Genomic DNA, 27,416 nt, shown 5'->3' with positions numbered 1-27,416 from the left:
TTCCTATAAGTCAACCAGTTCTAGGGAGTTCTTTTTTTAAGACTCAGCACATCCGGCCTTTGATGCTTCCCTAACACTTCAAGAAGGATGGCTCTCTCTTCCCTCAGTATAGATGTATTTAGCATCGATTACACTCTTCTGTAAGTCTTTGATGTCCTGTGTCTCCCATAGCTCTGGACACCTCTAAGAAATAAACTAGATTTTATCAATCTCAGCTTCCACAGAGCCTAGCACAGTGCTTTATTCTGAAAAAAAAGAAAATTAATTGTTACATAATTGTACTTATTTGGGAAAATTTCATCACAAGCTTTTTTTCCCCCTTTTCTTACAAAACTATCATTTAGTTTTACTGAGTTTTCTAAGAAGGGACTGATTCACCTTTAAGAAATTAACCAGTTATATAGAATCTTCCAATTCTGAATGAGATTCAAGATACCATAAAACAAGCTTAAATAACCCTCCTGTGGTACCTTTTAAAATAGAGAAACTAGCAGAATTTTAATGCAGGATTCACATTTTAGCTATACTCCTCTAAAAGGGGCAGAGGAGATCTATATATAAGGAACAATCAATCCTGAAAGGTTATTACTACTGTTACTTTTTGAAATGCTTTGGATCTTAATGATACTTTGATTTAAAAGTTAAGATGAAATGACTGCTGAATACAATTCACAAACCCGTGTAATTCCACAACTTCAGAAGTCGATAAAGTTTGCTTAAGGGAAAATGCCTATGAATTACCTATTTGCCTTGTGTTTCACTTGAAAAAGTGCAATATTGTGACAATGATTTGGCTACTGGAAGTGGGACATGGGTTTCCTAGAGGGGACTGAAGCAAACTTCAGAGTAAAAGGAGAATCTCCTGTATTAAAGCCTTCTGTATCCTGGGTAACAAAATTTGTCTGCTTTGCTTGACTGATGAAGATTAGCTGACTTCTTGCATTAAAGAAGTTTGTCTTGTAAGGGCTGAAGTGGCACGACAATAACTAAGTGCTAATTGTGCATAACCAGCACTAAAGATATGCAGTCCCATTATGGCATGTAATAAATGAAGCGAACACAGAAATATATTAGGTACTTTAATAATGATACTAGAATAGTATTTTGCAGCAATAAGAATGTGAACAGTTTTAGAGTCAAAATTTAGGAGTGTTTGTCTTACTTGACTGAGTTCTCCTGAAGAGACAGACTTAATCGTGAATGCAACTTTTTATTTCAATGGCGAAATAAAATTGATATATGATTTGTAAATAACATTAACAACCTACAATTACTTTGCATCATAATAGAATTTAGGCTGGGTTTAGCACTTGAATGATGTTTTTATTTTCTATGTAGAACATGGATAAAAAAGGTAAGCCTACTTAATAGAAAAAAATGGACAAAGGATATAAACTGCCTACTTCTCTAAAAGAAGGAATACCAAAGGGCCACCAGGAATCAGATAAATGCCAATTGGAAATTATAGTTAGAAATCATCCCTCAAGGTGACAAGGATTTTTTTTTAAAAAAACATAATTCCTAGAGTGAATGTGAGGGAATATATAGTTTTATAGATTTCTGCTAGGAGGGTAATTGGTATAACTTTCCTGGAGATCATTTAGCAATGTATAGCATATGCCTTCAAACTGTTATACACCTGGTTTAATAAATTATGCTTCCACGAATTTAACCAGATAGAGATATGAGCATTTGTTTTTTATGCAATCTGAATATCTACATTTAGCAAGAAGCACTATTATGATAGAATGTCTTGTGGGAAAGTCAAGTTAGTGGAATATTATTTGGTAAATTACAAAAATAATTAATTTTTGAGAAACTGTTGTGTTCCTGACATTTACATTATTTCATTTAAGTTTCAAACTCTGCAAGAGAGGTATTAGTGTTTCTATTTTATGTGTGTGGGAATCAAATTGAGAGAGATTAAGTAACATACTCAAGATCACACAGCTAATACATCCGTTAATATATGGCGGTGCTGAAATTTGAACCCCGTTCTTACTATAAATGTCACATTCTTTCTACTATTCTACAGGGTCTCATAAGGTCCATTTTTATATTGATAATACTGATACTATTTACAGCATAAAACTTTTGAAGAAACAGCTTGTATATCTGATGTTAGAAGACAGGTGAAGCTCTGTCCATTAAACTGAACTTCAGGAAAGCTTAAAATATCTTAATAATTTTTAATGGCAGGTAAAAAGGCGCACAATATAAATTGAGTGAAAAAGTCCAAATATCAAACATTAGGATTCTTCCTTGTAACTCTTCTTTTATTTGCTTAAATGTGAGTATAATATTCATACAATGTCATTTGTCCTATATACATAGAAACATGTATAGCTGACTATATATCAAAATATTAAAATGTTTTCTTTTAGAATAGTGAGACATGGGACAATGTTTTGTTTTTATCCTCTTCTATTTTCTAAATTTTCTACTATGAATATGTAATCATTTATAAGTAGAAAAGCAATCACTTTATGATTCCATAATGGGAATTGCATTTTTTTTTTTTGAGACGGAGTCTCGCTCTGTCGCCCAGGCTGGAGTGCAGTGGCCGGACCCCAGCTCACTGCAAGCTCCGCCCCGCCGGGTTCACGCCCTTCTCCTGGCTCAGCCTCCGAGTAGCTGGGACTACAGGCGCCCGCCACCTCGCCCGGCTAGTTTTTTGTATTTCTTAGTAGGGACGGGGTTTCACCGTGTTAGCCAGGATGGTCTCGATCTCCTGACCTCATGATCCGCCCGTCTCGGCATCCCAAAGTGCTGGGATTACAGGCGTGAGCCACCGCGCCCAGCCAGGAACTGCATTGTTACTGGCTGCTGTTAGTTGATCAGCATGACAAGTAAACCAAAGTATTCTAAATTTACTACTCATACACCTTTAAAATGTATAAAATACATATATACACGTACATAAATGTGTCAAATGTGTCAGTACGGATGTGGGAATGTTTGTGTTTGTATATCCTTATCCCTTCCCCAAACACGTGCATTTGCCAATTTACTTTTGTCTAAATGTTACCCTAGACTGAATGAACTTGCTTTGATTCTCAGTACTTGTTGGGAAGAGTCAAGACATTGTAAGATAACATCTTAAATGATTGTCTGGGTAACTATTATATTATAAGGTATATTAGGCCACAATCTGAATATCTACATTTAGCAAGAAGCACTATTGTGAGATAATGTCTTGTGGGAAAGTCAAGGTAGTGGAATATTACTTGGTAAATTACAAAAATAGCTAACTTCTGAGAGCCTGTTGTGTTCCTGACATTTAATACAAATTATTTCATTTAAGTTTCAAACTCTGCAAGAGAGGTATTAGTGTTTCTATTTGATGGGTGTGGGAATCACATTCAGAGAGATTAAGTAACATACTCAAGATCACACAGCTAATACATTCGCTAAGATATGGCGGTGCTGAAATGTGAATCCCGTTCTCACTGTAAATGTCACATTCTTTCTACTGTTCTACAGGGTCTCACGAGAAGATTCTGCATCAAATAGTGCCTTTCAGAGTAAATTACAATAACTGAGAACTTGATGCAACTAATATTTATTGATTCTATACTCCGTCCAGGTGTTCTCACAGAAACTCAGTGATTTCATTTTCATTAAAATCTATCAAGTGTTCTAATTTTTGAAATGTTGTATTTTTAATATGTACATTTTAATATTCTAAAATCCTCTCCATTTATCACATAAAATAGGTGCCAGTAGTGTATAGTTTTCACAGAAATAAAAAAATATAACTTTCAATAAGAAAAAAATGGAATTAAGTGATAATACTTTCGAGCTGAAAGAATTCTCTGAGATGAATTAATTCAGCTTCATATGTTACAAATGAAAAACCTGAGGTCCAGAGAGGGAAAGTTTTGGTTTAAGATCACACAGCTTATTAGTGGCAGAGCCCATATTAGAATTTAGGTCTCCAGATTCCCTGTTCAACACTTTTTCAAATGCTCCTCTCCAATGATGATAATTGTTTAATTATTAGCTATATCTGGCCTGATTCTCAAAGATAACTGAAATAACTGCAAAAGTACATATAGCACAGGGTTAAAATTTAAGGTAAACATCTACAGTGGGTGGGGGTGGAGGCTCATGCCTATAATTCCCACACTTTGGGAGGCTGAGGTGGGAGGACTGCTTGAGGCCAGGAGTTTGAGATCAGCCTGGGTAACATAGTGAGACTCCATCTCCATAAAATATGAAAAAAAAAAAAAATTAGCCAGGCATGGTAGTGCACATCTGTACTCCCAAGTACTTGGGAGGCTGAAGCAGGAGGATTGCTTGAGCACAGAAATTGAGGCTACATGAGTCATGTTAGCGCCACTGCACTCCAGGCTGGGTGACAGAACCAGACCTTGTGTTAAAAAAAACAAAAACGGCCGGGCGCGGTGGCTCAAGCCTGTAATCCCAGCACTTTGGGAGGCCGAGACGGGCGGATCACAAGGTCGGGAGATCGAGACCATCCTGGCTAATACGGTGAAACCCCGTCTCTACTAAAAATACAAAAACTAGCCGGGCGAGGTGGCGGGCGCCTGTAGTCCCAGCTACTCGGGAGGCTGAGGCAGGAGAATGGCGGAAACCCGGAGGCGGAGCTTGCAGTGAGCTGAGATCTGGCCACTGCACTCCAGTCCGGGCGACAGAGCGAGACTCCGCCTCAAAAAAAAAAAAAAACAAAAACAAAAACAAAAACAAAAACAAAAACACGAGAGATAAGGAAATTAAAATATAAAAAATAAGAAGAATACAAAATACCTGCAACAAATTCCTGTATATTTGCTTCACTGACAATTTATTTGCTCACATAAGTCATACAAAAAAAGGAGATATTTAAAAGTACTTTTTAAAAGACAGGAAAATAATAAAAGAAAGGAATGAGTAAAAGAAGTCAAAGTTTACAGAAGTGTTTCCATTTTCTGTTATGTGTTCTTTATACGATGCTTTTCTTTCAGGTAGAAGTAAGTCTTAAAACCTTTCTTCTCCTTAGTGGTTTGTTTCTGGCATAGGATTAAAGTTTACAGAACAGAAAAATGCTGAGATTAATTGCTTTAAATGTACGAATATAATTTCCACCTATTAAATCAATGGTCAGCACAGAGAGGCTTACCATTTTTTAGAGACCAAAAAGAGATCTGCTTACCTCTGATTACAAAGCTGACATGCAAAGCAGTCCAGGTGGTAAACATTGTCCTTGGCACGCATCACCATCTCAAAGGCAGGGATGAGCTTACTACAGGCAGCACAGTTTCCCGTTACACCGAAGAGCCTAGAATAAGAAACATTTTTTTTTTTTTTTAGAAACTCTTACAGAGAAATCTGAGATTGTGAAGAGAGATGATGCTAATATACCCTGTAAAGCTATCAATACCCAATGCCTTATGATGTACACAAGTGGGTTTTATCCTAGGTGTATGCATAAATATTCTTCTGCAATATATTCTCCGTTGACCTTCCTTGATGAAAATCACATCTTGTTTGAGAAGAAAAGGAAAAGACAAATACATTAGGAAGCTTACATAACTACACATCAACAGAAGTCAATGGGGGTGAATTCATAGCAAAAATCTTCTCTGGGTTAGAGTATACAGAAAATATAAAAGCAATGTAACTTTGATCTTAATGTTATATATTAAACATTTTAGTTGGGAAAGGAACCAACTAATGAATGACTCATTATTTTTTGACATTTAGTTACTAAAAGGTTTGCTGTTATTATTAAAAATACATTTATGAACAAGCCATTTAAATAGTCAAAAAACATAGAGGCACATGCATGCACCTTATGGCTCTATACCATAGTTACAGCTATGATTATGTTATTCAAGTAGCACATTAAAGTAAATGAGGCTGTAAACTATATACAGCTAGACTAGAAATTGAAGCATAATATACTGTTAGAACCATTGGAATTGTCTAGGATTTTAAAAAATTCCTATTTGCTGCAGATTCCTGAGAATCGTTATTGTAATGACCTAAAAATAAGCACAAAATAAAATGTCTTTCATTTCATAATGTGAAGAAATATTTTATCCATTTGCACTGGCAATATTTAAACCAAGTTTCTTTAAAGTTGATAGTGGTGGGGAAGAATTATTATAAATAATATTCCATGCATAGTAGTTAACGCACTTTTTTACTAGGAAGCAAACTAGATGAAAAACACTACATCTGCCAGTTTTCTTTTTTCTCCAGCGTCAGGCTGACAGGAGGAAAATATAATGGCTCTCATGGGAAAGACCAAATTAAAAGCAGTTCTAAACTAATGAATTCAAAGGTGCTATACAGAAAACTCATTTTGGTTATAAAAATGTACTTTTAAAAAACGTAGCCTTTCATTTTATTGAATTTAAGGATTAGGCACAAATGTGCTGAAGTCTCTGTTATTACTTTCTATAGACTCCAAAGAGAAGTCTTTTCTTAAGGCTTGCATATTCATTTTCAAGTTTATAACTATTTCCTTTTACCAGCATAATGACAGTTGTTGGAAACAGTTGTGAGGACGGTTTCTAAGTGTCTGGCAAAATGTGCAATAAATGTTTATGCTTATATTTTTATTGGATGGTCTCTTGAAGAGCATAAGCGCCTTGAAGGGAGAAACAATAAAAGCATTTTAAAGACTTTGCTAACATAGTCTGTGCACTTGATAAAAAGTAAGCGAAGTTTACATTCAAGAAGATCAAATTCATAATTGTTAAACACTTATTTTCCTTCATGAATTTAAAAATACTTTAGTATGCTTATTTTAAGGAATATAACACAAATAACCTTCATGTTCTCAGTTTGTAATCCGTATTTTGATAAATAATATTTCTTTAAAAAGAACTTCCTTGAAAATGTAATACCTTACATCTCCTACTGGCATCATCAAAAAAGAAAACCATCACAAACTAAAGCTTTCATCCTACTCATTTGTAAGAAGAATTTTTTTAGTTCATTCTAACATTTCATATTTATTTTTCAGTGTACTTAACATGACCTACTTAGGAGGCACAACACTTACAAGTGCTATTGTTTCTTCTGTTCTTCATTATTTTTGAGAAATAAGAAAAACTTAAAAGTTCTTTATTCAATGAATATAGATATACTTGTGTATATAAAATCTGGTTAACATGCGATAAAGCCGTTTTTAAGAATTATTCAGTTTGTTCATATCTAATAAACATACACACACAATGCCATTTTGAAATTCTGGACATAGTTTCCCCCAATTTCAATTGCTCTCGCTAGCTGAGCATTTATCAGCTACCTGATTAGAATTTGTTTCCACACAAACCATTGATCATCAGCCTATTACTAGGCAAATGACAGTTAATTACCCACTACATTAACCACTGGGACCTGAGACCTGCTTCTGCTGCCATCAGTCAACATGATAAATGTGGCAAGTTCAGTAATGCATGGCCAGCCCTGAGCTGCCTGCTATACTGTGAACAACCCTCAATCTCACTTCCAGGCCCAGGAAAATCTATGGCAATCTGCATAATTACAAGCTCTGGGTTAATAACAGACAAATGATTTGTTGCATCTAAACAAAGTCCTTGGAATGGTCCGCGTCTCTGATGGCTGCCCATACGGCGCACTGCCACGAGTGTACTTTCCACTACAATGTGCACAAAACAGTTCTCTGACGTTATAGCCTTTCAATTTGTTGCCCTCCAATTTATGGATTCTGCATATGTGATTTTTAATCATTAAAGGACTCTTGAAGCAATATTATCTTAATTATTCTCTGCTGTAACCAGGGAATTAGGCTTCAGATAAAATTTTCTTCTTCCACGCACTTTCCCTGCCTCGCTGGAGGCTCCATCAGTTTCCATCTACACCTGGACTCTGATATCCTAATGATGAATTATTGCCCCTTTTCCTAAGAGGGCGAACCTTACAAGGGAACATTTTACTGAACTGTCAGCTCACAGACTGAGCGCGGAGATGCGGAAATCTGATCTAATTTACTGCAAAGCGATGCATTTGTTAGACTTTTTCCTCAGTTTTGTCCAAGGATCAAGAGATCATTCTATAGCTACATTCGAGTTCTCTTTTTTCTCAGTGGGACAAACCCAAGATTCTCTGGGAAAAGAGACAAAGTATTCTTTTATGAAATGGGGTTTTCAAATGTATAATGTTATCCTTTGGTTTCCAAACATGACATTTGGGTTTCGAGGCAAAAGAATTTTCATATATGTCAATTAAGCATAAGACATGCATAGTTCTCATTTGTAAGATTTTTTTTCAGACTGTGCCTAAGAAATATTTAAAAACAGTCTCTTAACTATCTAATTCATTTTGAGTACTCACAATCCTGAAAATTCTTGTAACCTCTTCCTCTGCACCCTTTACTCCCACACTCGTTTATAAAGGTATCATAGATCCACTTTTCCATTTAAGCTGGAGATCCCTGTAAATTCTTGTTTGTAGTGCTTATACAGTCTCATCCCCTACAGAAGAGGGCCTAAGAGCTCTTAGTCATACACTGAGACAGACAAAGCATTATTTTAAAAAGGAAGTCATTGTGAAATTTTGATCTAAATTAATCACAGCATACCAGCTTATACATTTATGGTAAGGAAAAAAAAAATAAGTTCAATGATCCATTTTGCTCATTTTAAGATGTCTTATAGATTATTAAATCATGGTACATGGTAATTTGCCAATTTATGGGCTAGATTTTTTTCCCTATCATTTATGTTCATAGTAGGCCTTAAGCAATATGACCTTTATCTTCTTTCTGACACACTTCCAAAAGTAGGCTTATAATGTAAAAGGTGACAAGTACCGGCTTTACAATATCAGTGCATATAACTATTAATATCTGTTGAAATCCCAAAGATGTTTCTGTCCCCTTTCCATTCCATTTTTTTTTTGCTTTCACTACCTCGTTTTGTCTGTATAAAAACAGACATGAATATAAAAACCTAACAGACAACTTTCTAACTTTCTTATGGGTAAGAACTCAGCCTACCTGTATGCTGTATTACACCTGCCACACTGTAGTGAGCATGCACAGAGAAATATTTAATAACTTTTGTGTATGGGTGGCATTGCAAGAACTAAGACAAAGCAAGTTTAGATGTTTTCAAAGGCACCAGAACATTTTGCATTTTTACTAAATGTTCAACAGCTTTGGCAACATTGCCATAAATCAAGCAAACTCTTTATGGTTTAGTGTATATCCATTTCTAAAGTTCCTGCGGACTGGGGGTAGGGAAAAACTCAAGACATATAATCATTTAACATAGCAATAATGAATATGGTTTATACAGGCTTCAGGGGGAAATGAGTGTTCATTGTATTAGTGTCTTTTATTTCACAGCACCAGATGTTTCTATAGACTTTTTTAACCAGGTCAGTGGCTCAAGTCACCAAATCAAATTCCTCCAAGCTATGGGAAGCATAGCATTTGACTCAAATTAATTTAATATTTGAGGAAAATGCACAAATATGTCACTGCAGTAAACCTTGATTCTGAATAAAGATCAGATCAGTAGTCAAGCAATCCTCATTTAATGAGATAAATATGCATACATTTGGAAGTTATTTTATTTTATTTTAGATAAGAGTCTCACTCTGTCACCTAGGCTGGAATGCAGTGGTGTGAACACGAGTCACTGCAGACTTGACCTCCTAGCTTAAGTGATCTTCCTGCCTCAGCTTCCCAAGTAGCTGGGACCACAGGTGCATACCAACACACTTGGCTAATTTTTAAAAAAAAATTTGTAGAGATGGGGTCTATGTTGCCCAGGCTGAACTCACACTCTTAGGCTGAAGCAATCCTCCCAAAGTGCTCAAATTATAGGTGTGAGCCACTATGCCTGGTCTAATAGTTGTTAAAATATTAAAGATAAGACTAGTTTAGTTATAATCCTATCTAAAAAAAAAAACTATAGAATAACTACAAATGAACAGAGAAAGGAAAGTTTGGCTTTCAAAGAATATGAAATTGTAATCAATTGGAAAGATTTTTGACTTTTGACTGTTGGATGGAAAAATTTTACTGAATGTGTTTTGCGGGAAGGAATGAACATTTTTACAGATTGAGAAGGACAATTGCTTTTTTGTCTATCACAAACATGCTTCTCATCTACTTTCCTCTTTTTCAACTAAGGAAGGTAGTGATAGAAAATGAAAACACTTCAGGCCGCGCGTGGTGGCTCACGCCTGTAATCCCAGCATTTTGGGAGGCCTAGGCTGGCAGATCACGAGGTCAGGAGATCGAGACCATACTGGCCAACACGGTGAAACCCCGTCTCTACTAAAACAAACAAACAAACAAACAAAAATTAGCCAGGCGTGGTGGCAGGCACCTGTAGTCCCAGCTACTCAGGAGGCTGAGGCAGAAGAATGGTGTGAACCCAGGAGGCAGAGGTTGCAGTGAGCCGAGATCGCGCCACTGCACTCCAGCCTGGGTGACAGAGCGAGACTCTGTCAAAAGAAAAAAAAAAAAAGAAAGAAAATGAAAACACTTTCAACATTCAATTCTTTTGTTTTGTTTTAAACTTAAAAAATTAACCCATTATAGGCTGTAGAGAGTTGAGTCTATTGTTCTTTCTCTTTTTGGGTTCTCAGCCTGTGCTCCACTGTCATAGAGATAAACGTATTATGACAGTTAAAGAAAAGCAAAAAAGAAAATACTGAACATATTAGAATGTACAAATACAAATATAAATGTTTAACATTATTTTGAACAATGTTTCTAATTGTTGCAGTTAGGTCTACCACATATTAAATATTTTCATTGATGATTTAGAATTTTCCTGAAGTTAAGATTAAAGGTTGAAAAAAGGAACACTGATACTGTTGGTGAGATTGCAAATGAGTGCAGCCATTATAGAAAACAGTATGGAGATTCCTCAAATAATTAAAAACAGTACTACCACATGATCCAGCAATCCCACTACTGGATTAAAATGAAATGAAATCAGTATGTTGAAGAGATATCTGCACTCTCATGTTTATTACAGCACTATTTACAGTAGTCAAGCTATGGAATCAACCTACCTGCCCATCAATGGATGAATGGATGAAGAAAATGTGGCGTGTATATATATATATATATATATGCACCACATTATATGTACATGTATACATATATATACACACAATGGCATATATATATATATAAATAAATACACATAATGGAGTACTATTCAGCCATAAAAAGGAATGAAATCCTGTCATTTGTGACCACCTGGATGAACCTGGGGGGCAACATGTTAAATGAAATAAGCCAGGCATAGATGGAAAAACATCTCATGATCTCAGTCACGTGGAAGCTAAAATAAAAAGTCGACATCATAGAAGGAGAAAGTAGCATAGCGGTTACCAGAGACTGGGAGAGGGAGCAGAGAGGGGAGGAGGAAGAGGAGCAATTGGTCAACGGGGCCGAAATGGCAGTTAGGAGAAATAAGCTCTGGTGCTCTATTGCACAGCAGGGCGACTCTGGGCAACAGTAAAGCACTGCATATTATAAAATAGATAGAAGAGAGGCTTTTGAACATTTTCAGCACACAAAAAATATGATAAATAATGTATGATGTGATGGGTATTTGAACTACCCTAATTAGATCATTACACAACAAACATATGCATGGAAACATCAAACCGCACCCTACAAAGACATACCATTATCATGTGCTAATTAAACAAAGAAATTTTCAAAACAGCTTAAAAGTTGACCATATATTAAAGAAAAGACATTTTCTACTTTAAAACTTTAGAGATTATTTCATAACTAATTCTATAATATTAATTCTAATTTAGCTGATTTAGTTCAGCCTTTTTAAATAATATTTTTTCTTTATTAACATATACAGATCATGCTAAAACAGAAACATAAAAGCCATTTGCTGAAAGTTTAACATATACATATATACATGTATAGTACATATATATATTCATTCTCTCTCCAAACATGCACATACACACATAATAGGTAGGTATTACACTGAATGAAAAGGAAAGAGAAGAAAAATTAAGTTAAACTTACTAATTAAAATTTCAGTAAAAAACGAGCAAAAGCCCATGCTACATAGTCATATATATGTTAAAAACTACAACTTGGCACTTGAGGTTAGGCGTTTGGGACCAGCCTGGCCAATATGGTAAAACCCCGTCTCTTACTAAAGATACAAAAAATTAGCTGGGCTTGGTGGAGGGCGCCTGTAATTCCAGCTACTCAGGAGTCTGAGCCAGGTGAAACACTTGAACCTGTGAGGTAGAGGTTGCAGTGAGCCAAGATTGTGCCATTGCACTCCAGCCTGGGCAGTAAGAGCGAAACTCCGCCTCAAAACAAACAAACAAAAAACTGTAACTTGGTACCTGAAATCCCAGCAATAATTCATGGTACTGAGAGAAAGCTGAGGTTCAATGAACCTTTTTAAATGAAAGTAGATGCCTACTATGTGCTAGGTACTTGGTGGGAAATATTTAGATGACTATGGGTGTGTGTTGCCAGGCAACCAGTGAGAAGCACAACCCAGGGATAGAATACAAGAAGTGCTCTGCAATAAAGGGGAGGATGGCACATCACTTGGTAGACTTGTGCTGGAGGACCAGGGAAAACAAATCAGTTGAAGCAGGACTTGAATGATAGATGGCATTTCACAAGTACAGAACTGTGGGGAGCTGGAAGAAGGTCACTGTGGGATGATGTTAGAGGGTGAGCAGAAGCCTCTACATGGTCAAGGTCAGGGTTTATTTAAAGACTATTTTTTAAAATGACCAATATGGTAGTAGTCTGCTTGGCGGAGTTTAGGTGGAGTAGGTAGAGAAACCTACACAGCCTGGATGGGTGATGACAGCTTGGATGATAGAAGCTTCATGTTTGGTGAGTTGGTATTTTAAGAGAATCCTCAGAATATCATACCTCTCCTACACTCAGGCAAAACTCCACACTTCCTTCAATCAGGCAGAACACCACCAGGCAGCAGTGGGTGCTCCAGCCCACTCAGAGGGCTCACTCCTAAGATCTGGCAACCACTAGTTGGACTTACTGAGTAGCGATCATGATCGGACCCATTTAAACAACATGGTGGGGGCAATAAAATTACAGGTAAAAATTATCCCTGAACAGGAGGGAGAAAGAATATTTAACTTTTTGATTTTTTGGAATTCTTGAGATCTAGACCTAGTACTACACTGACAACAATAGAAAATTAAAAAGGAATACTAAAGGTGAAGAAAGAGATCTTGGTGAAAGTTATTGTCATCTGTTTCTCTGGGTATTGTATGTTAATGGCACCTGATTTCCCATTAGAACTACATGAGACTTGTAAGAACCTAGCATTACAGAAGAATCAAGTCAAGCTCTATGAATAATCTGTATAAAGTACCTGCCATAAACAATTACAGAATCCATTCCAATTTGAAGGTTGTGATTCAAAATAGATTGTTTTAGACTTGAGATACTCAGGGAACCATAGAAAACAGAACGGCGAAAACCTTCATACTCTGGATGTGGGCCTTTCAGTTTCAGCAAACAGCTGGTTTCTCCCCCACCTCCAATCCACTCATAATCCAAGCTAAGTACCCCTTCACTTACTGTCTATTGCTGTGCTGACCGGCATTTTAGCCACTAGCCACATGTGACTATCAACTACTTGACATGTAGTGAGTTTGAATTGAGATGCTCTAAGTGGGGCATATGTACCAGAGTCCAAAGCTTAGCACAAAAAAGAAAAATATTTCATGAATAATTTCTGAAAATACTGATTACACATTGAGATGATAATCTTTGGGTACACTGTATTAAATATGTTGTTTAAAAAACTAATTTCACCTTTAAAACACTTTCCTTGGTACTTTGGCTACAGAAATATTAAAATTAATATGTGGATCACATTCTATTACTATTGGTCAGTGGTGGTCTATAGCTTCAGCTTTCTTTACATCCCTGGATATATGACAATTATAATTTTCAAACAAATGGAGATCCAAAATTTTCTAACTGAAATCCATCCTAGAAATCTCTCTTGTAATGTTCTGAGCTTAAAGATGAGAAAAAATACAGGCCAGAGACATTTTTTTTTCTAACTTGAAACTTAAAAATATGTATGCTAATAGTGTGAATCATTATAGCTCACTCATAATCTGAAATAGATGACAATGCCCCACCTATTGTTCCAGTTTCAGGCTTACTCAGTGTTAATTCCTTTCTAAGCTTGCCATTTTCTGCTCCGTAAAGACAGCAACAGAACAATATGTAAAGAAAAATGGGTTGATGCTTGGGCTAATTGGTCCTGTCTTAGCTCTGCTATAGAGAGCAGAAAATATCCCATGTCTACACATAAAACCTTACACAATTATTTAGTGTCAGAGCTAGCATGAGAACCTACATCCCTTATCCAAATTTGTTTTTCCTTCTCACTATACTTCTTTGTTTTTCCCTGCAAAAATGGGGCAAGAAGGGGTTGCTCTGAATAAAAGTCTCTAGGTTTCTGGCCTGACAGAGGGTAATGGCTGATCTACACAGAATCATCATGTCTCTTTCTACACCTGACTCTTAAAAGTTGCAAGTGGTGTTTAAACATTATAGTTTCACTTTCAACAAATAATTGTCAATTTCTTCTCATACCCATTTTCCAAAGCCTTACGAGCAGGTGTTACTGCTATTTATGATCAGCACAGCAGCCTACTGGGAGAAGCTATGCAGAGAAAAGTAAAAATAGAATGCTTTTCCCTTAACATTTGATGAGAATAATATTTCCAGGCAAATATGGCAGTTGTACCAACACTTCATAGAATCACAAAATCTTAGATCTGAAAAGAATCTTTTGTTGCTAGAACAAAAGAAATGTGTCAAGCTTGCTATTTATTGTTTTGATATTTAAAAGACAGGATTTTTCAAACTTTTAGACATAGTTGTGGAAAGAACTAGAATATTAAAAGGGAGAAGGGAAAAAGAAACAGTAAAATAAAGGATAACACATATGTACTAAAACAGAAATATTTTAACTAGATTTTTAAAGTAGTAGAAACAGATATTTTATCTAATCACTATTGCTTCTTGTTCTAATTTTAAGGTAAGTTTATAATGAAGGGAAGGCCAATCAGCCACAATTATATGAACATAAAAATCTACAACTATTTTAGATATCGTGGGCAATTTAGGTACTACACATCTCTCCCTTGATATAGCTCAGGAAGCTGCTGATTTCAGCCACAGTACAATTAATGCTAATTGGAATATGCTTTATACAATTTCATAATAAAAGCTTTTAAGAATTTTTTGTGATAGTCTATTCTATAATGAGTTTCAGAAAGCTTTGTCTACTTAAAATTGAATAGGGTTTTCTAGGTGAAACTTTTTAAGTAAGTAATACTTTCCTAAAAATCAGCATTGAAGTCTTTTGATATCTTTACAGACTTCTTAGAGACTCATAATTACCTTCTTTTTTATCTTTCTTTTTCATCCTTTTCTTTCCATACACTATATATAAACGTGAACAAGAAATTAAGTGGAGAGGTATCTGGTTAGAAAATATTTTTTTTTACTCATCTTATAATTAAGGCACTTCAAATACTGAAATTTTCAACAGAAAAGAAAAATAAAGAAAATGAAAAGAAGCATTACAGGAAAATGATCACAGTCATTTTGTGAACAGTTCAGAAATAATCCTGGGAAAGACCTTTTCTTAGATCTTTGTCAAATAAGTCATTTAATGTTTTCATGTGTCAATTTCACCATCTCTCCAAGAGTCACTTATTCACTCAGGCACTAACACAGGCTCAGCAAAGCTCCACTGGGAAACATGAACTAGTGACTGGTGTAATCTGGACTGCAATGCAAAACTCACCTGTTCTGATGTAAAGGATATCTTTTATATGCAGAGACTGTGATTTAGTGACAATAGTCACCTGATTATTCATAAAAAGTTAACAAATCACTTACCTTGAATAGGTAAGGCATTATTTAATTCTTGCAGCTAGCCAGTAAAATTTCAGATGATCAAACATTTCTTCTAGGGTTAATTACTGTGACTTACTTCAAAGAAAAAGTGATATGTAGGAGAATAATGACAATCTATGTAAGAATCTATTATCTAGAGTTTAGTTTGAAATTTTATTTAATATTTTATCTTACCTCTTTGAAGAAACAACCTAATTACTAATGTTTTCTTTTAAGGTAAGTAGCAGGGTTTGGGGCATTGTGTCACCTATAAGTTAAATTTTCCAAAGAAAAGGGATGCAAAAAAGTGTTATCATAGATATTCATCCTTGTATTTAACTAAGGATATTACGTTCTGAAGGCATCAGTATTTCATTGTACTGAATTTCTTTGACATAATCACCTAAGATTCATGAAGCAGATTCTATTTGGTCACTTTTGTTAAAGTACTTTCTGCAAAGCAAATTTAATACCTAACACCATTTATCTCATTGGTATAAATAGTATAAATATTTGTTTTCAAATTCTTTAAGAAGGTACTCTAAATACAATCATTTGAAAAAAATACATAGATTTAATATCTCTAAAAGCAAGGTTATTCATATGTCACAATTTTTCTAGGACAATCCTGGATATAAACCTGTTGCATAATCTATATACTCATACTATCTTTATCAAAAATGTCCTGGGTTGGGTAGAAAATTATATGGCAACCCTAATAATAGCCAAAGATCAATGAGAACTCAAAGGTTCCAAAATTTCTGTTCTTTGGTTCCTTCATTGACTCAAATATGCAGATTGAATTAAATACCCTTTCAAGATATTTATATAATTATAAAATTCTGTGATTCTTCATTCTAATCAAAGTGTAACTAAATCATTCAGATAAAACTAATTTAGAAAATCTGACAGTTTTCAGACTGAACTTGTAACATTGTCTTAAAACTCATTGAAAAGGGAAGGTATATAACTTTTATTTAATATAAGCTAGTATTTAAAATACATACACATTTTTAAAATTTGTGAATCCTTAAAAGGATTTTTGCATTGCCTCAAAGTGGGATTTAAGAGAAAAATCCTACGTTATCAAAATAAAGCCAAGAAAGCAATTATTTGTAGGATTAGATGAACTCCTTTTTGGAATAAGAAATTAACAAAGGGAAAGAGATTCAAAAAGACAAAATGGCTTTCTGGAAGAAAAAGGTATAATTCATTAGTATTAATTTGTTAAAACTTGATGCTTTCCATAATAAATTACCACGACTCTCAATACAGTATTAAGGAGAAATATTAAAGTTGTACTTTTATGTGGTAAAGCTCTACAGAAAGAATTAAAATAAAACCTGTAGATTATATATGTTCACATATAATATTGTTCATAAACATTTTCTATGTTTTCTGCATAGTGATCCAAACTCTTTTTTTTTTTGTAAACAGTTGTTTCTACAGTGCTGACTTTAACGATTTTGGAATGTGTAGATATCTTCTTTATTTAAAAAAATAGAGCTACTAAGCTTTTCCTTTATTGTGTCACCTTTAGGACTTAATATTTGAAGTACTTCTTAGAAGCTGCTATGCCAAAGTGCCTAGAATTTTAACTGTTTCTTAAACAGATCTAAAACTGGATGTCAAATCCTTCATAAATAGAGTATGTATTAGGGTGTGTAACATCTACTTATATCCAACTTCCAACTTATAAAATATACTTAAGTCAGTTACCTCTAGAACCACACATATATTATAAATCATATAATGCTCTGCCCACTGTCAATAAACTAAATATTTTTGTAAGACACAGAGACCAACCACTTTGGGAAAACCTGTTCATGAAATACAGGTTAAAGTAATTTGCTCTAAGGATACTACATTAACATCACACCTGCTAAGATGCTTTATATGAATTTATTCATCTAATTTTTAACAGTGTGATAACAGCAAGTGGATATAAAATTGATCATCACACTAGAAAATTATAAATATGAAATCCACGATGCTTGAAAATAGAGATTTTTTAAAGTAGTAAAATTCTCAAAATTTTCCTGTTTTTATTATGTGTTTCTCTATCCAGATACATTTTATAAAAGGAAAGAAAAATACCTTTTTTTTCCCTATGAAAGTTAGGAATAAGCCACTCAGTCAAATCATAGATAGGAAAAAACATTAAATAAATACATTTCAATGTCTATTCATAAGTGCCCCGGACAAAAACCTCATATTAACATATTATTCATATAAATACTATTTAGGGGTTTAGAGAGAATATCGAATAAAGCAGGTCCAATTTAAAATCATTAGTGAATAAAGTCAGATATAGTTGAAACAAAGATTTTGAACTCAGACATATTGAATATTAAAAGCATGAGGTACTGGAATCATTTGACAGCTGATATTCAGTAGTAACCAGCGGTCCTGAAAAGACAACTTAAAAGATATTTGAACGCGTGTGTGCGTGTCTTTCTATGTGCTTGTGTGTCCACACGTATAAATAAAGTACTAACCTACTAGTTATCTCTTTTTACTCTCAGCCTGTCAAAAAAACCTGTCAGCTGCAAAGGCGATAAGGGGGGCAGTTAAAAGAAGATACTGGAGCCTTAAGCTTCTTAATGTGCCAAGAATCAATCCCATGAAAGCAAGCAACTTGAAAAAGGGTTATATGTATTTAGGAAATCTCTGAGGCTCCCTTCCTGCTCTGCTCGAGCTGGAGCGGAGTGCTCAAGTTTTCTCACCCTAATGACCCCTGAAGCAGCCCTGAGGGATTGCAAAACAAGGCCGTTACACAAGGCAGCTTGCTAATTGAGAAGTTGATCGGGGGTAGAGAAATCCTGCTTTACCACGTTAAGTGTCGAAATCAAGCATGACTAGATTGACGTCGCCAAATCACCGTCAGGAGGCCACTCCACGCCAGGAGCAGCAGGGCTTTTCACACCTGATAGGCCCTCACTCTATCTACATCAAGTCACATTAAGAAAGGAATGTATTACGGAACTGGAGTCAGTGCCCCTCAGAGCGTTACTCCACTGCCTAATTGCTGCTTCTCCACTTCCCCGAAGTAACAAATGTGTCCACGTGGACCTGCAGCTTACCTGATCCCTTTGGAAAACCAACCTTCCTCCACCTACTCTGCCGATTTGCTCCATTATAAAAATGCAACACCACCAAGACCCAGAGTAAGTTAGAGGAAGACAGTAGGGTTAGAAATTTTGTATTACATATCTCAATCACATTGATTTAAATTATAGGGACCTTGGAACAATGTATAAACGATAGCTCTTTAAACCTTTTATTTTTAAATGAAGTTGCAGATGCAGGATGTCTGATCAATGAAAACGCCTGTCTCTCGGATAGTGATTTAGACACCACACGGTGTGTAGAGAGGAGAGACCTTCTGCTTTTGAACTTTGAGACCCCAGTCACGGATTTGCTGCTCTCCAACCTAAAATCTCCTGTGACAGATGGCATAATAGATATTCCCAACAGCCCAGACTCGCAGGCTGATATTACTTGGTATTTTTTCCTATACTCTTTCTGACAGATTCAAAGCACTTAACCAATGTTGTGTTTTAGGTAGAGGATAAAAGGTGACTTAGGAACTTTGCCCCTATATGTACCACTTTTTAAATTTTAAATCTCAGTTTTCTTACTGACACAATGGAGCTAATTCCTATCTGTCCTCTGTTAACTACAAGGCACATAGAGAAGAAAAATGGCTTGTTTTCAACTGCAAAGGATTTATTTGCCATTAGAAAAGAAAGTCTATAAATCTGTAATAGAAAAATTAATCCTTACCATACATTGTGAGAGGTGGTAGGTGGCATCCATTCTATGAATGGAGAAACAGAAGTATAGAGGTAGCAGTGACATGTCTAAGATCTCATAATCATTAACAGCAGTGATAGAAATCTGGCCAAGTCTCTGTGTTCTGATACTTAGAAGGGGGGTCCCTACATAAGGCACCTCCTTTCTTACCCTCAATTGAAGTATGATACATAGTATGACAAACTAGTAACAACAAGAAACAAACACAAAACACACAAAAGAAAACGTGTTTTTTTGGTTTGTTTTTTTGTTTTTGTTTTACCTGGCGAAACGTAACAGGACAATCTACAGTATTATGTAACCTAGTACTGACTTCCAAGTTATAATCTAAACTTAACATTATGATGTCTGTCATGTTTTTATAAAAAGCTCCATATTTTCTTTTACAGTTCAAAATTCATATATAAGCCCATATGAATAAAACCCCACTAAAATGGAAGCTTTGTTTATCTTCAAAAATATAGGCATGAGGTCAATTTCCACACACTAAACGTAATACTGTCTGCGAAGTAATTTTAATGGAAAAAGCAACTAAAAGTCCAAGTCCTCTCTGATAACGATACCTCCGCAAATTAGACAAATTAGTCCAAAGATTTCCCTCTGCTTACATTTTAAAGAAACATCTGAAATCGATATCAATATGAAATTTGGTCAATTATGTAAGGGCTTAGTGTATAAGAGCTAATGTTTATTAAGCCCTGTCTCTGTACCAGACACTGTTTTAAGCATTTCACACGGGTTATCTCATTAATCCTCAGGACAACTGAATGAGGCAGGTGGCAGTTTATTCTTCCATTTTATGGATGAGGAAAATGACGCATGCAGAATTATGTAAACACCCAGAGTCACATAGATAGATAATAGGAGAGCTGGACTCCACACACTGAGCCATTTAGGATTTCCCCTCTTGTCTCAAGAGAACAGAAGGAACCTCAGAGGCTATTCACTACTACTTCTTAAAGATCGCTTTTTCATGTCCTGACCTGTAGGAAGTGCTTATACATAAAGCTAAATTCTTCAGACTTTCTACTCACTAGGACCTTACAGAGTAAGTCTAGTTCTCCCTACACACAACATCCTTCTCTTCTGCAGACTACATTACCCTCCCTCTCCCCATGTTCAAATGCACATAGAAATGAATGTTGGAACATTTGCAAGTCCCTTGAGCCAGGGGTCTTGAACTCACCTTTGAATTTGTCTCCTCTCCTCAGACCCCCAAATCCAGCCCTGCTGCTGTGTTAAAAGGGGATCTGTCCTCTTTTGTCTCAGTAAGCTACTTCTAGGGCACATCATGGCTTCTCCCTTGCACTCATGCTACAACCTCCCAGCTGAACATCTTTCCACCAGCCTGCCCTGCCCTGCTCTCCGCCTTCCACTCTGCAGCCGGTAGCCTTCTTATAACACAGATCCAACCCATTGATCCTGCTTACAACCTTCCATAGCTCCCCCACTGTATGCAGGATAAATGCAGGGAAGCATGAAAGGTTCATGCTGTCTGTCTTCTCTTCTGTCTTCCATCCCATCACTGAGCCTCACCCCCAACGTGCTCTCTCCTCCCTGGACTCAGCATCTACTTTCACACCTGACATCCTACCACTCCTGCCTGCTAAGTTCCTACTAAATCTATTCTTCCTGGAAGACTACTGCTCCTTTTTTTTCATATTCAGATCAAATGTCAATGGATCTATGAAGCCTCTCTGATTTCCTTGAGGCAGAATAAATAATGCACTTCTTTAGACATTTAAGCACTTGTTTTCATATACTACTTCATCTTTCAGAATCTCTACCAGTTATGTACCTATTTGTCTCTTTCTCGCTAGATAATAAGCTTCCTGAAAACTTGTGTTCTCCTTTATTCTGCACCTAACACATGTGATGTTCATATGCTCCATAACTGCTGAATTAGAATGTAGGGATATAAATGGAAATTAACATTCTTGCATTGTCCAACTGCATAGACTGCATGCAGGGATTTTACTTGTGACCCCTAGAGTAGAACCACCTATTTTTAAATGCCATTTTAAATTCAGTGTACAATGGACATAAGACCTGTAGGTGGAAGTCAAAAATAAATTACTTAAAAGCTGTTACAAAGAAATGATTATACCACCCTCCCCATGTTCTTTCCTGAACTATCTATTTTAGAAATAACCCAATAAGGGCAAAGCTGTATCAGTAAAACTACACTGGAAGCTTGCTAGGCAACATCAGAATCTACTTGCTGAAACTCAGCACCAATTCCATCTGTCTTTGATCACACTCAAGATGGCTTAGGTGCCAACACATCAGAATTCTATTATTAGCAGTTTGAGAAATCTTGTGACTGGTAACATCTGTATCCATCAAATCTAGTAATATTTCTTTACCATCATTACCCCATTACTCTAAAGAGTTAACAAACAGCATGATGTTATATACCTAACTTAGGCAGGCAGCTCAGCAGGTGCACCAACATCCACCTGAATTCTGTGAGGAAGCAAACTTTCTTCTTTTTAGGATCATCTCCTAAATTTCCTTTCAGCTTCCAGGTCCATGTCTTATCACAATTCTTCTATGAAGGCCTCCTAAATAAGCTCAGTTATTAAAATCACATTTTCCTAAGTAGTAGGCAATTTTTCTTCATTATTTTCATCATAAAGGTTATCATCTTATTGTATTTATTTCAGCATTCCTAAATATATTATTCTACCCTTCTCCCTCCCCCTACCCTCCAGTTAATATTTATTGAGTACCTAGTATCAGCCAGATTGTCTACTAGATGTTGGATATAATAAAACAAATAAGAACTTTCCCTGTTCACAAAACGTTTGTGATATAGTTTTGGAAGATAAAGACAAGTAAGAATAATACCAAACAAACAGAAAGGACATTCTCATCTCCTAACAAATCATTCCACACACATCTAGAAGGAAATTTTTTTCCTTAAGGCACTGATTTCCTCATTTCATTCATCTGTTCAGTAACTTACAATGACTCCATCTCACCAACATAGTAATATTCAGGTTGCCCATGATGGTTCTCTGGATCAATTTAACAGGGCCACAGTTCTTTCTAACTTTCTTCTAAATGTGCCACCTAATTATGGTTGACAGATTTAGGATCGCCAAATATTTCATGTGACATTTTTAGACTAAAACAACTATCCATTATTTATCAGAAATTTGAGTTTACCTGGGTATCCTGTATTTTATCTGGCAACACTACATCTAATTCCACCATCTCATTTGGAATTAGATGTCCAATGGACTCCAGTCCTCAGTAGGCTACTACTTTCATCAGAAATATATTCTCTCCTCATCATGGCAATCTCATCTCCTCCCAAAAGTCTTCCCAGGCAACAGAGACTAAGCTTTTCTTTAAACTCATAGTTTCATGAAACTTAGAAAATGTTAAGTAACTATCTAAAGTGGCAGTACTGAAATTTTCTCAAATTCATGTACAATGAATGTTTAGGGGAATTCTAAGAGAATTTTTTTCCTCCAAAGCTTGTATAAACTACTCAAGTTTAAGAAAAATTGTATTTTACTTAGCTCTCCTGAACAATATAAATTAAAAATAACTTCCTACTTTTAACTTTTAAACATTCATTGTACATGAATTTGAGAAAATTTCAGTACTGTCACTTTAGGTAGTTACTTAACATTTTCTATGTTTCATGAAACTATGAGTTTACATGGAGTGGTGGGAGAAAGGGGAGGGGTCAGGTAGAAAGGATGGAGGAGCAGGGAAGAGAAGAAATAGTTGCATTCTCTTTGGAGTAGACGGTCTCTGGCTGGCCCATGCTCAGGTCTGACCTTAGGTCTAAAGGTTTCAAAGTGCTAAAATAAAAATCACATTAAGCCAGGCACCGTGGGTCACGCCTGTAATCCCAGCACTTTGGGAGGCTGAGGTGGGTGGATTGCTTGAGGTCAGGAGTTCGAGATCAGCCTGGCCAACATGGTGAAACCCCATCTCTACTAAAAATACAAAAATTAGCCAGGAGTGGTAGCATGCACCTGTAATCCCAGTTTCCTGGGAGGTTGAGGCAAGAGAATTCCTTGAACCAAGGAGGCGGAGTTTGCAGTGAGCCGTGATCGAGCCACTGCACTCCAGCCTCGGCAACGAAGCAAGACTCTGTCTCAAACAAAACAAAACAAAACAAACAAAACAAACAAACAAAAAAAATTAATTCCCTAGAAGAATACATTCAGGATAAATAATTCATAGTTATATACTTTACAAAGTCTCACTTGAAATAAAAAGCAAAAGTTTTTTATTTTAATGAAATATACTGCATTATTAAGGTCTAGTATATTACATTTATACACACTCTTGATAGACTATATCATTGCAAATAGGTGACCTTTTCCAGCCCAAACACTCTCTAGAGCCTAGTTTTTAAAAAAGGCATTGATTATAAAGGTCATAAACTTCCACAGGGATTTTTTTTTTTTAAGAGAACAACATGTTTTCTCTTCTAGCATTAAATTATATATATAATTTATTTATATATAATATATAATAATATATTTATAAAAAATATATAATATATAATATATTATATTATATATTAAATTATACATATATTCCCTTAGATATACATAATTTAGATATTTAGGGTCACCTTCATTAAACGGTTTGGCTGTTTTCCAGTAGAATTAGGAAACCAAGAACAAGAATTGTCCAAATTTGTTCAGATAATTAAAGAGACCATAAAAGTTTTCCTCTAAAATCTTTCACCTTCTTCATTTGGTTGGTTGCATCCTTGTGGTGTCTTTGCTCTTGTTCCTTCTATTCCTAGTGCTCCCAGTAAAATAGAAGTTGCTTTAAAGCACTGATAAAATTCAGATATTGCCAGAAGCAGTGGCATGCACCTGTAGTCTCAGCTCCTATGGAGCTTGAGATGGGAGGACCACTTGAGCCCAGGAGTTGGAGGCCAGCCTGGACAACATAGAGAGATCCCATCTCCATTAAAAAATAAAAATAACATAGGTGTATATTTTGTTTTAGAATACATGATAAATGATGTCATATTGTATAACATCAGGGGATACATAATATCTGTTATATCATTATTTGTGACACTTAAATTGATCATGAGATGATAAACTGAACCCGCTTTTGTACAGTTACACCTTTCTCATTGTGACCAGAAAGTACCCTGTGCAATGTTACTTAAAAACCAACAGATGCCTGGTTCTCTGTTGGCAATTAAACCTAGTGGGTATAAATAATAATAGATAATCATTATCTGCATCAGTACAGGTTGAAAAATTAGATTATCATGCTATCACTTCTACATTGATTAGCTGGTATTTTTCTGTAAAGTATAGCATTCACTTGGTCACTTGGGATCTCTCTATGTTGCCCAGGCTGGCCTCCAACTCCTAGGCTCGAGTGGTCCTCCCATCTCAATCTCCATAGTAGCTGAGACTACAGGTGCATGCCACTGCATCTGACAATATCAGAATTTTATTAATGCTTTAAAGCAACTTCTATTTTACTGGGAGCACTAGGAATAGAAGGAACAAGAGCAAAGACGCCACAAGGATGCAACCAACCAAATGAAGAAGGTGAAAGATTTTAGAGGAAAACTTCTATGGTCTCTTTAATAAGTGAATGTCATGAAAAATGACAATGTTCAAGACTAAGAGAAACTTATAACAATCAGAAGTAAAGTGAAATCTTGGATTGGATCGAGTTGGAAAACCTTTGACGGACTTTTCTGGGGACAACTAGAGAAATCTGAACAAGGATCAGGTAGCAGATTATATAAAATTCACTAGCCTGGAAAAATGTAGATCATAGTCTAAAACATTAGGTTACAAAACAGTATGCAAATACAACCTCAATCTGATAAAAATACATACATGTGCATAAATACAGGTAGAAAAAGATTTGGAATAATGAATAATTAGAGCAAACATTAGTAGGTTCGGGTAGAATCATGGTGCTTTTGTTACTGCATTTTTGCTAATCTCTATTGTTAAATTTTTCACGATGTTCTTATAGTTCTTTTGCAATAAAAACTTTTATTAAATTTAATTATACAAAGAAACAGAATTGACCACCGAGAATTGACCACTGTTAACACTTTGTTTTATTTGTTTTAAATCTATTATGAATAAGTATATTGTGTATTAGACACACTATATACAACACAGATATTCATTCACCCCTCAAGTTTATGTTTGCTGTGCTATAACTAATGTTTTGATGAAATTGTAGCCTCTAACACATTTTTTCTAATCTATAATTAATCAACATTATAAATAGGTATAAGAAAACCATTGGTTATCTGGAGAGAAACAAAGGAAGTTCATCACTGCTTGAGTTTGAATGATTGAAAATTCAATTAGGGATGGCAGGCCCAATTTATGGGAACCTGGGAGTACGTCCCTGAAGCCATGTCCTCAGTCACTAAACACTAGAGTACGACTTATGAGGATGGGTTCTGGAGTCACACTGTCTGGATTTGAAACCTAGCTCTATCACTTGCACCTTGGAAACTTTGACTAAATGACTGAATTACCCTCAGCCTCAGTACCTTCTTCTCTAAAATGAGTTTAATAATAGTGTAGTTCCCAAGGGCTAGAGGAGATTACATCTGTACAGCACTTAGCACAGTATATAACTCATTGAGAATACTTGATAAATAGTACTAAAATATAAGATACATAAAGGCAAATATTTCTGTCCATTTTTTAAACTCCTGGAACCTCAGTTCCTATAACACTACCCATTATATTAAATCTTCAAGAAATATTTGCCATGATCTGAGTTTCATTCTGTTGACTTTCTTTCACAATGTTAAAACAAACACTCAAAATTCCACTGCTATTATAACAGGCTTACCCTCAGCCTCATTGAGATTTTTCTGTGATACTTATCTAGTAGGTAAGAACAGAAAAATAGAGGACAGTTTTTTTCAGCAGTTTTCCTTTAAAAAGATTTCTTCATATGAATGCTGAACTCTAAAACATATGTATTTTAATAATTGTATGACTACTCTTTATTAATTTCTTTTCTACTTCTAACAAGCTACTTTTGGCATAGAATAAAACTATAAATTTGATTTACTTCTTTATTTAGCTGCTATGCTAAATGTACCTATTTCTTGAGTTTCTCAATTTTCTGCAGATAAAATAATTATTTTTTTACTATTTATATGGATTTATTTCATTTTCTTATCTTATTACGTTGGCTAGACCCTTTAAAACATTAAATATGAGGGACAATAATGAGTATCCCTGGCTTTTTCTTGACTTTAATGGAAATGACTTTAGTATTTAGCTGTTTTATAAATTGGCAGTTGGGTTTCAGTAAATTTTCTTAATCATATTTAACTGGTTTCCTCCTGTTTCTCTTTAGTTGGAAGTTTTGAAATGACTGAATTTTATCAATTACCTTTTTGGTACAGACTGCCATAACCATGGTGTTTCTTCCTCCAGTTTGATAATATAATGAATTAGATTGAGATATGTCCTGCTGTTCATTCTCTGCATTCTAGAAAATATCTTACTTGTTCCTATAGTGTTATCCATTTTAGACAGTGACAGACTATTTGCTAATATCTTTCAAGTTTTTATATCTATATTCAAAAATAACATTAGTTTTTTATATTTTATATTGTCTTTATCAGATCAAGGTACTATATTGAGTTATGTTAGTTTTGTATAAGCTACTTTACGTATTTTGAACTTAAGTTTCCTGTGTAACACTT

The 27,416-nt window shown here is 35.3% G+C and overlaps 1 protein-coding gene across 4 annotated transcripts in view; it reads right to left on the bottom strand.

The window, feature by feature from the left end:
- LMO3 (LIM domain only 3) overlaps positions 1–27,416 on the bottom strand; it is a 62,126-nt gene that overhangs the window by 8,509 nt on the left and 26,201 nt on the right. For all 4 annotated transcript variants that reach the window (XM_033222749.1, XM_033222751.1, XM_033222750.1 and 1 more), the window contains one exon: positions 5,156–5,281. In XM_033222749.1, coding sequence (XP_033078640.1) covers positions 5,156–5,281 — 126 coding nt within the window. The remainder of the gene's footprint in view (positions 1–5,155; positions 5,282–27,416) is intronic.

Source organism: Trachypithecus francoisi, unplaced genomic scaffold (genome assembly GCF_009764315.1).
Source record: "Trachypithecus francoisi isolate TF-2019V2 unplaced genomic scaffold, Tfra_2.0 Lachesis_group11, whole genome shotgun sequence".
In the NCBI taxonomy this organism is placed as follows: Eukaryota; Metazoa; Chordata; class Mammalia; order Primates; family Cercopithecidae; genus Trachypithecus; species Trachypithecus francoisi.
This window is presented reverse-complemented; position numbering and strand designations above follow the sequence as displayed.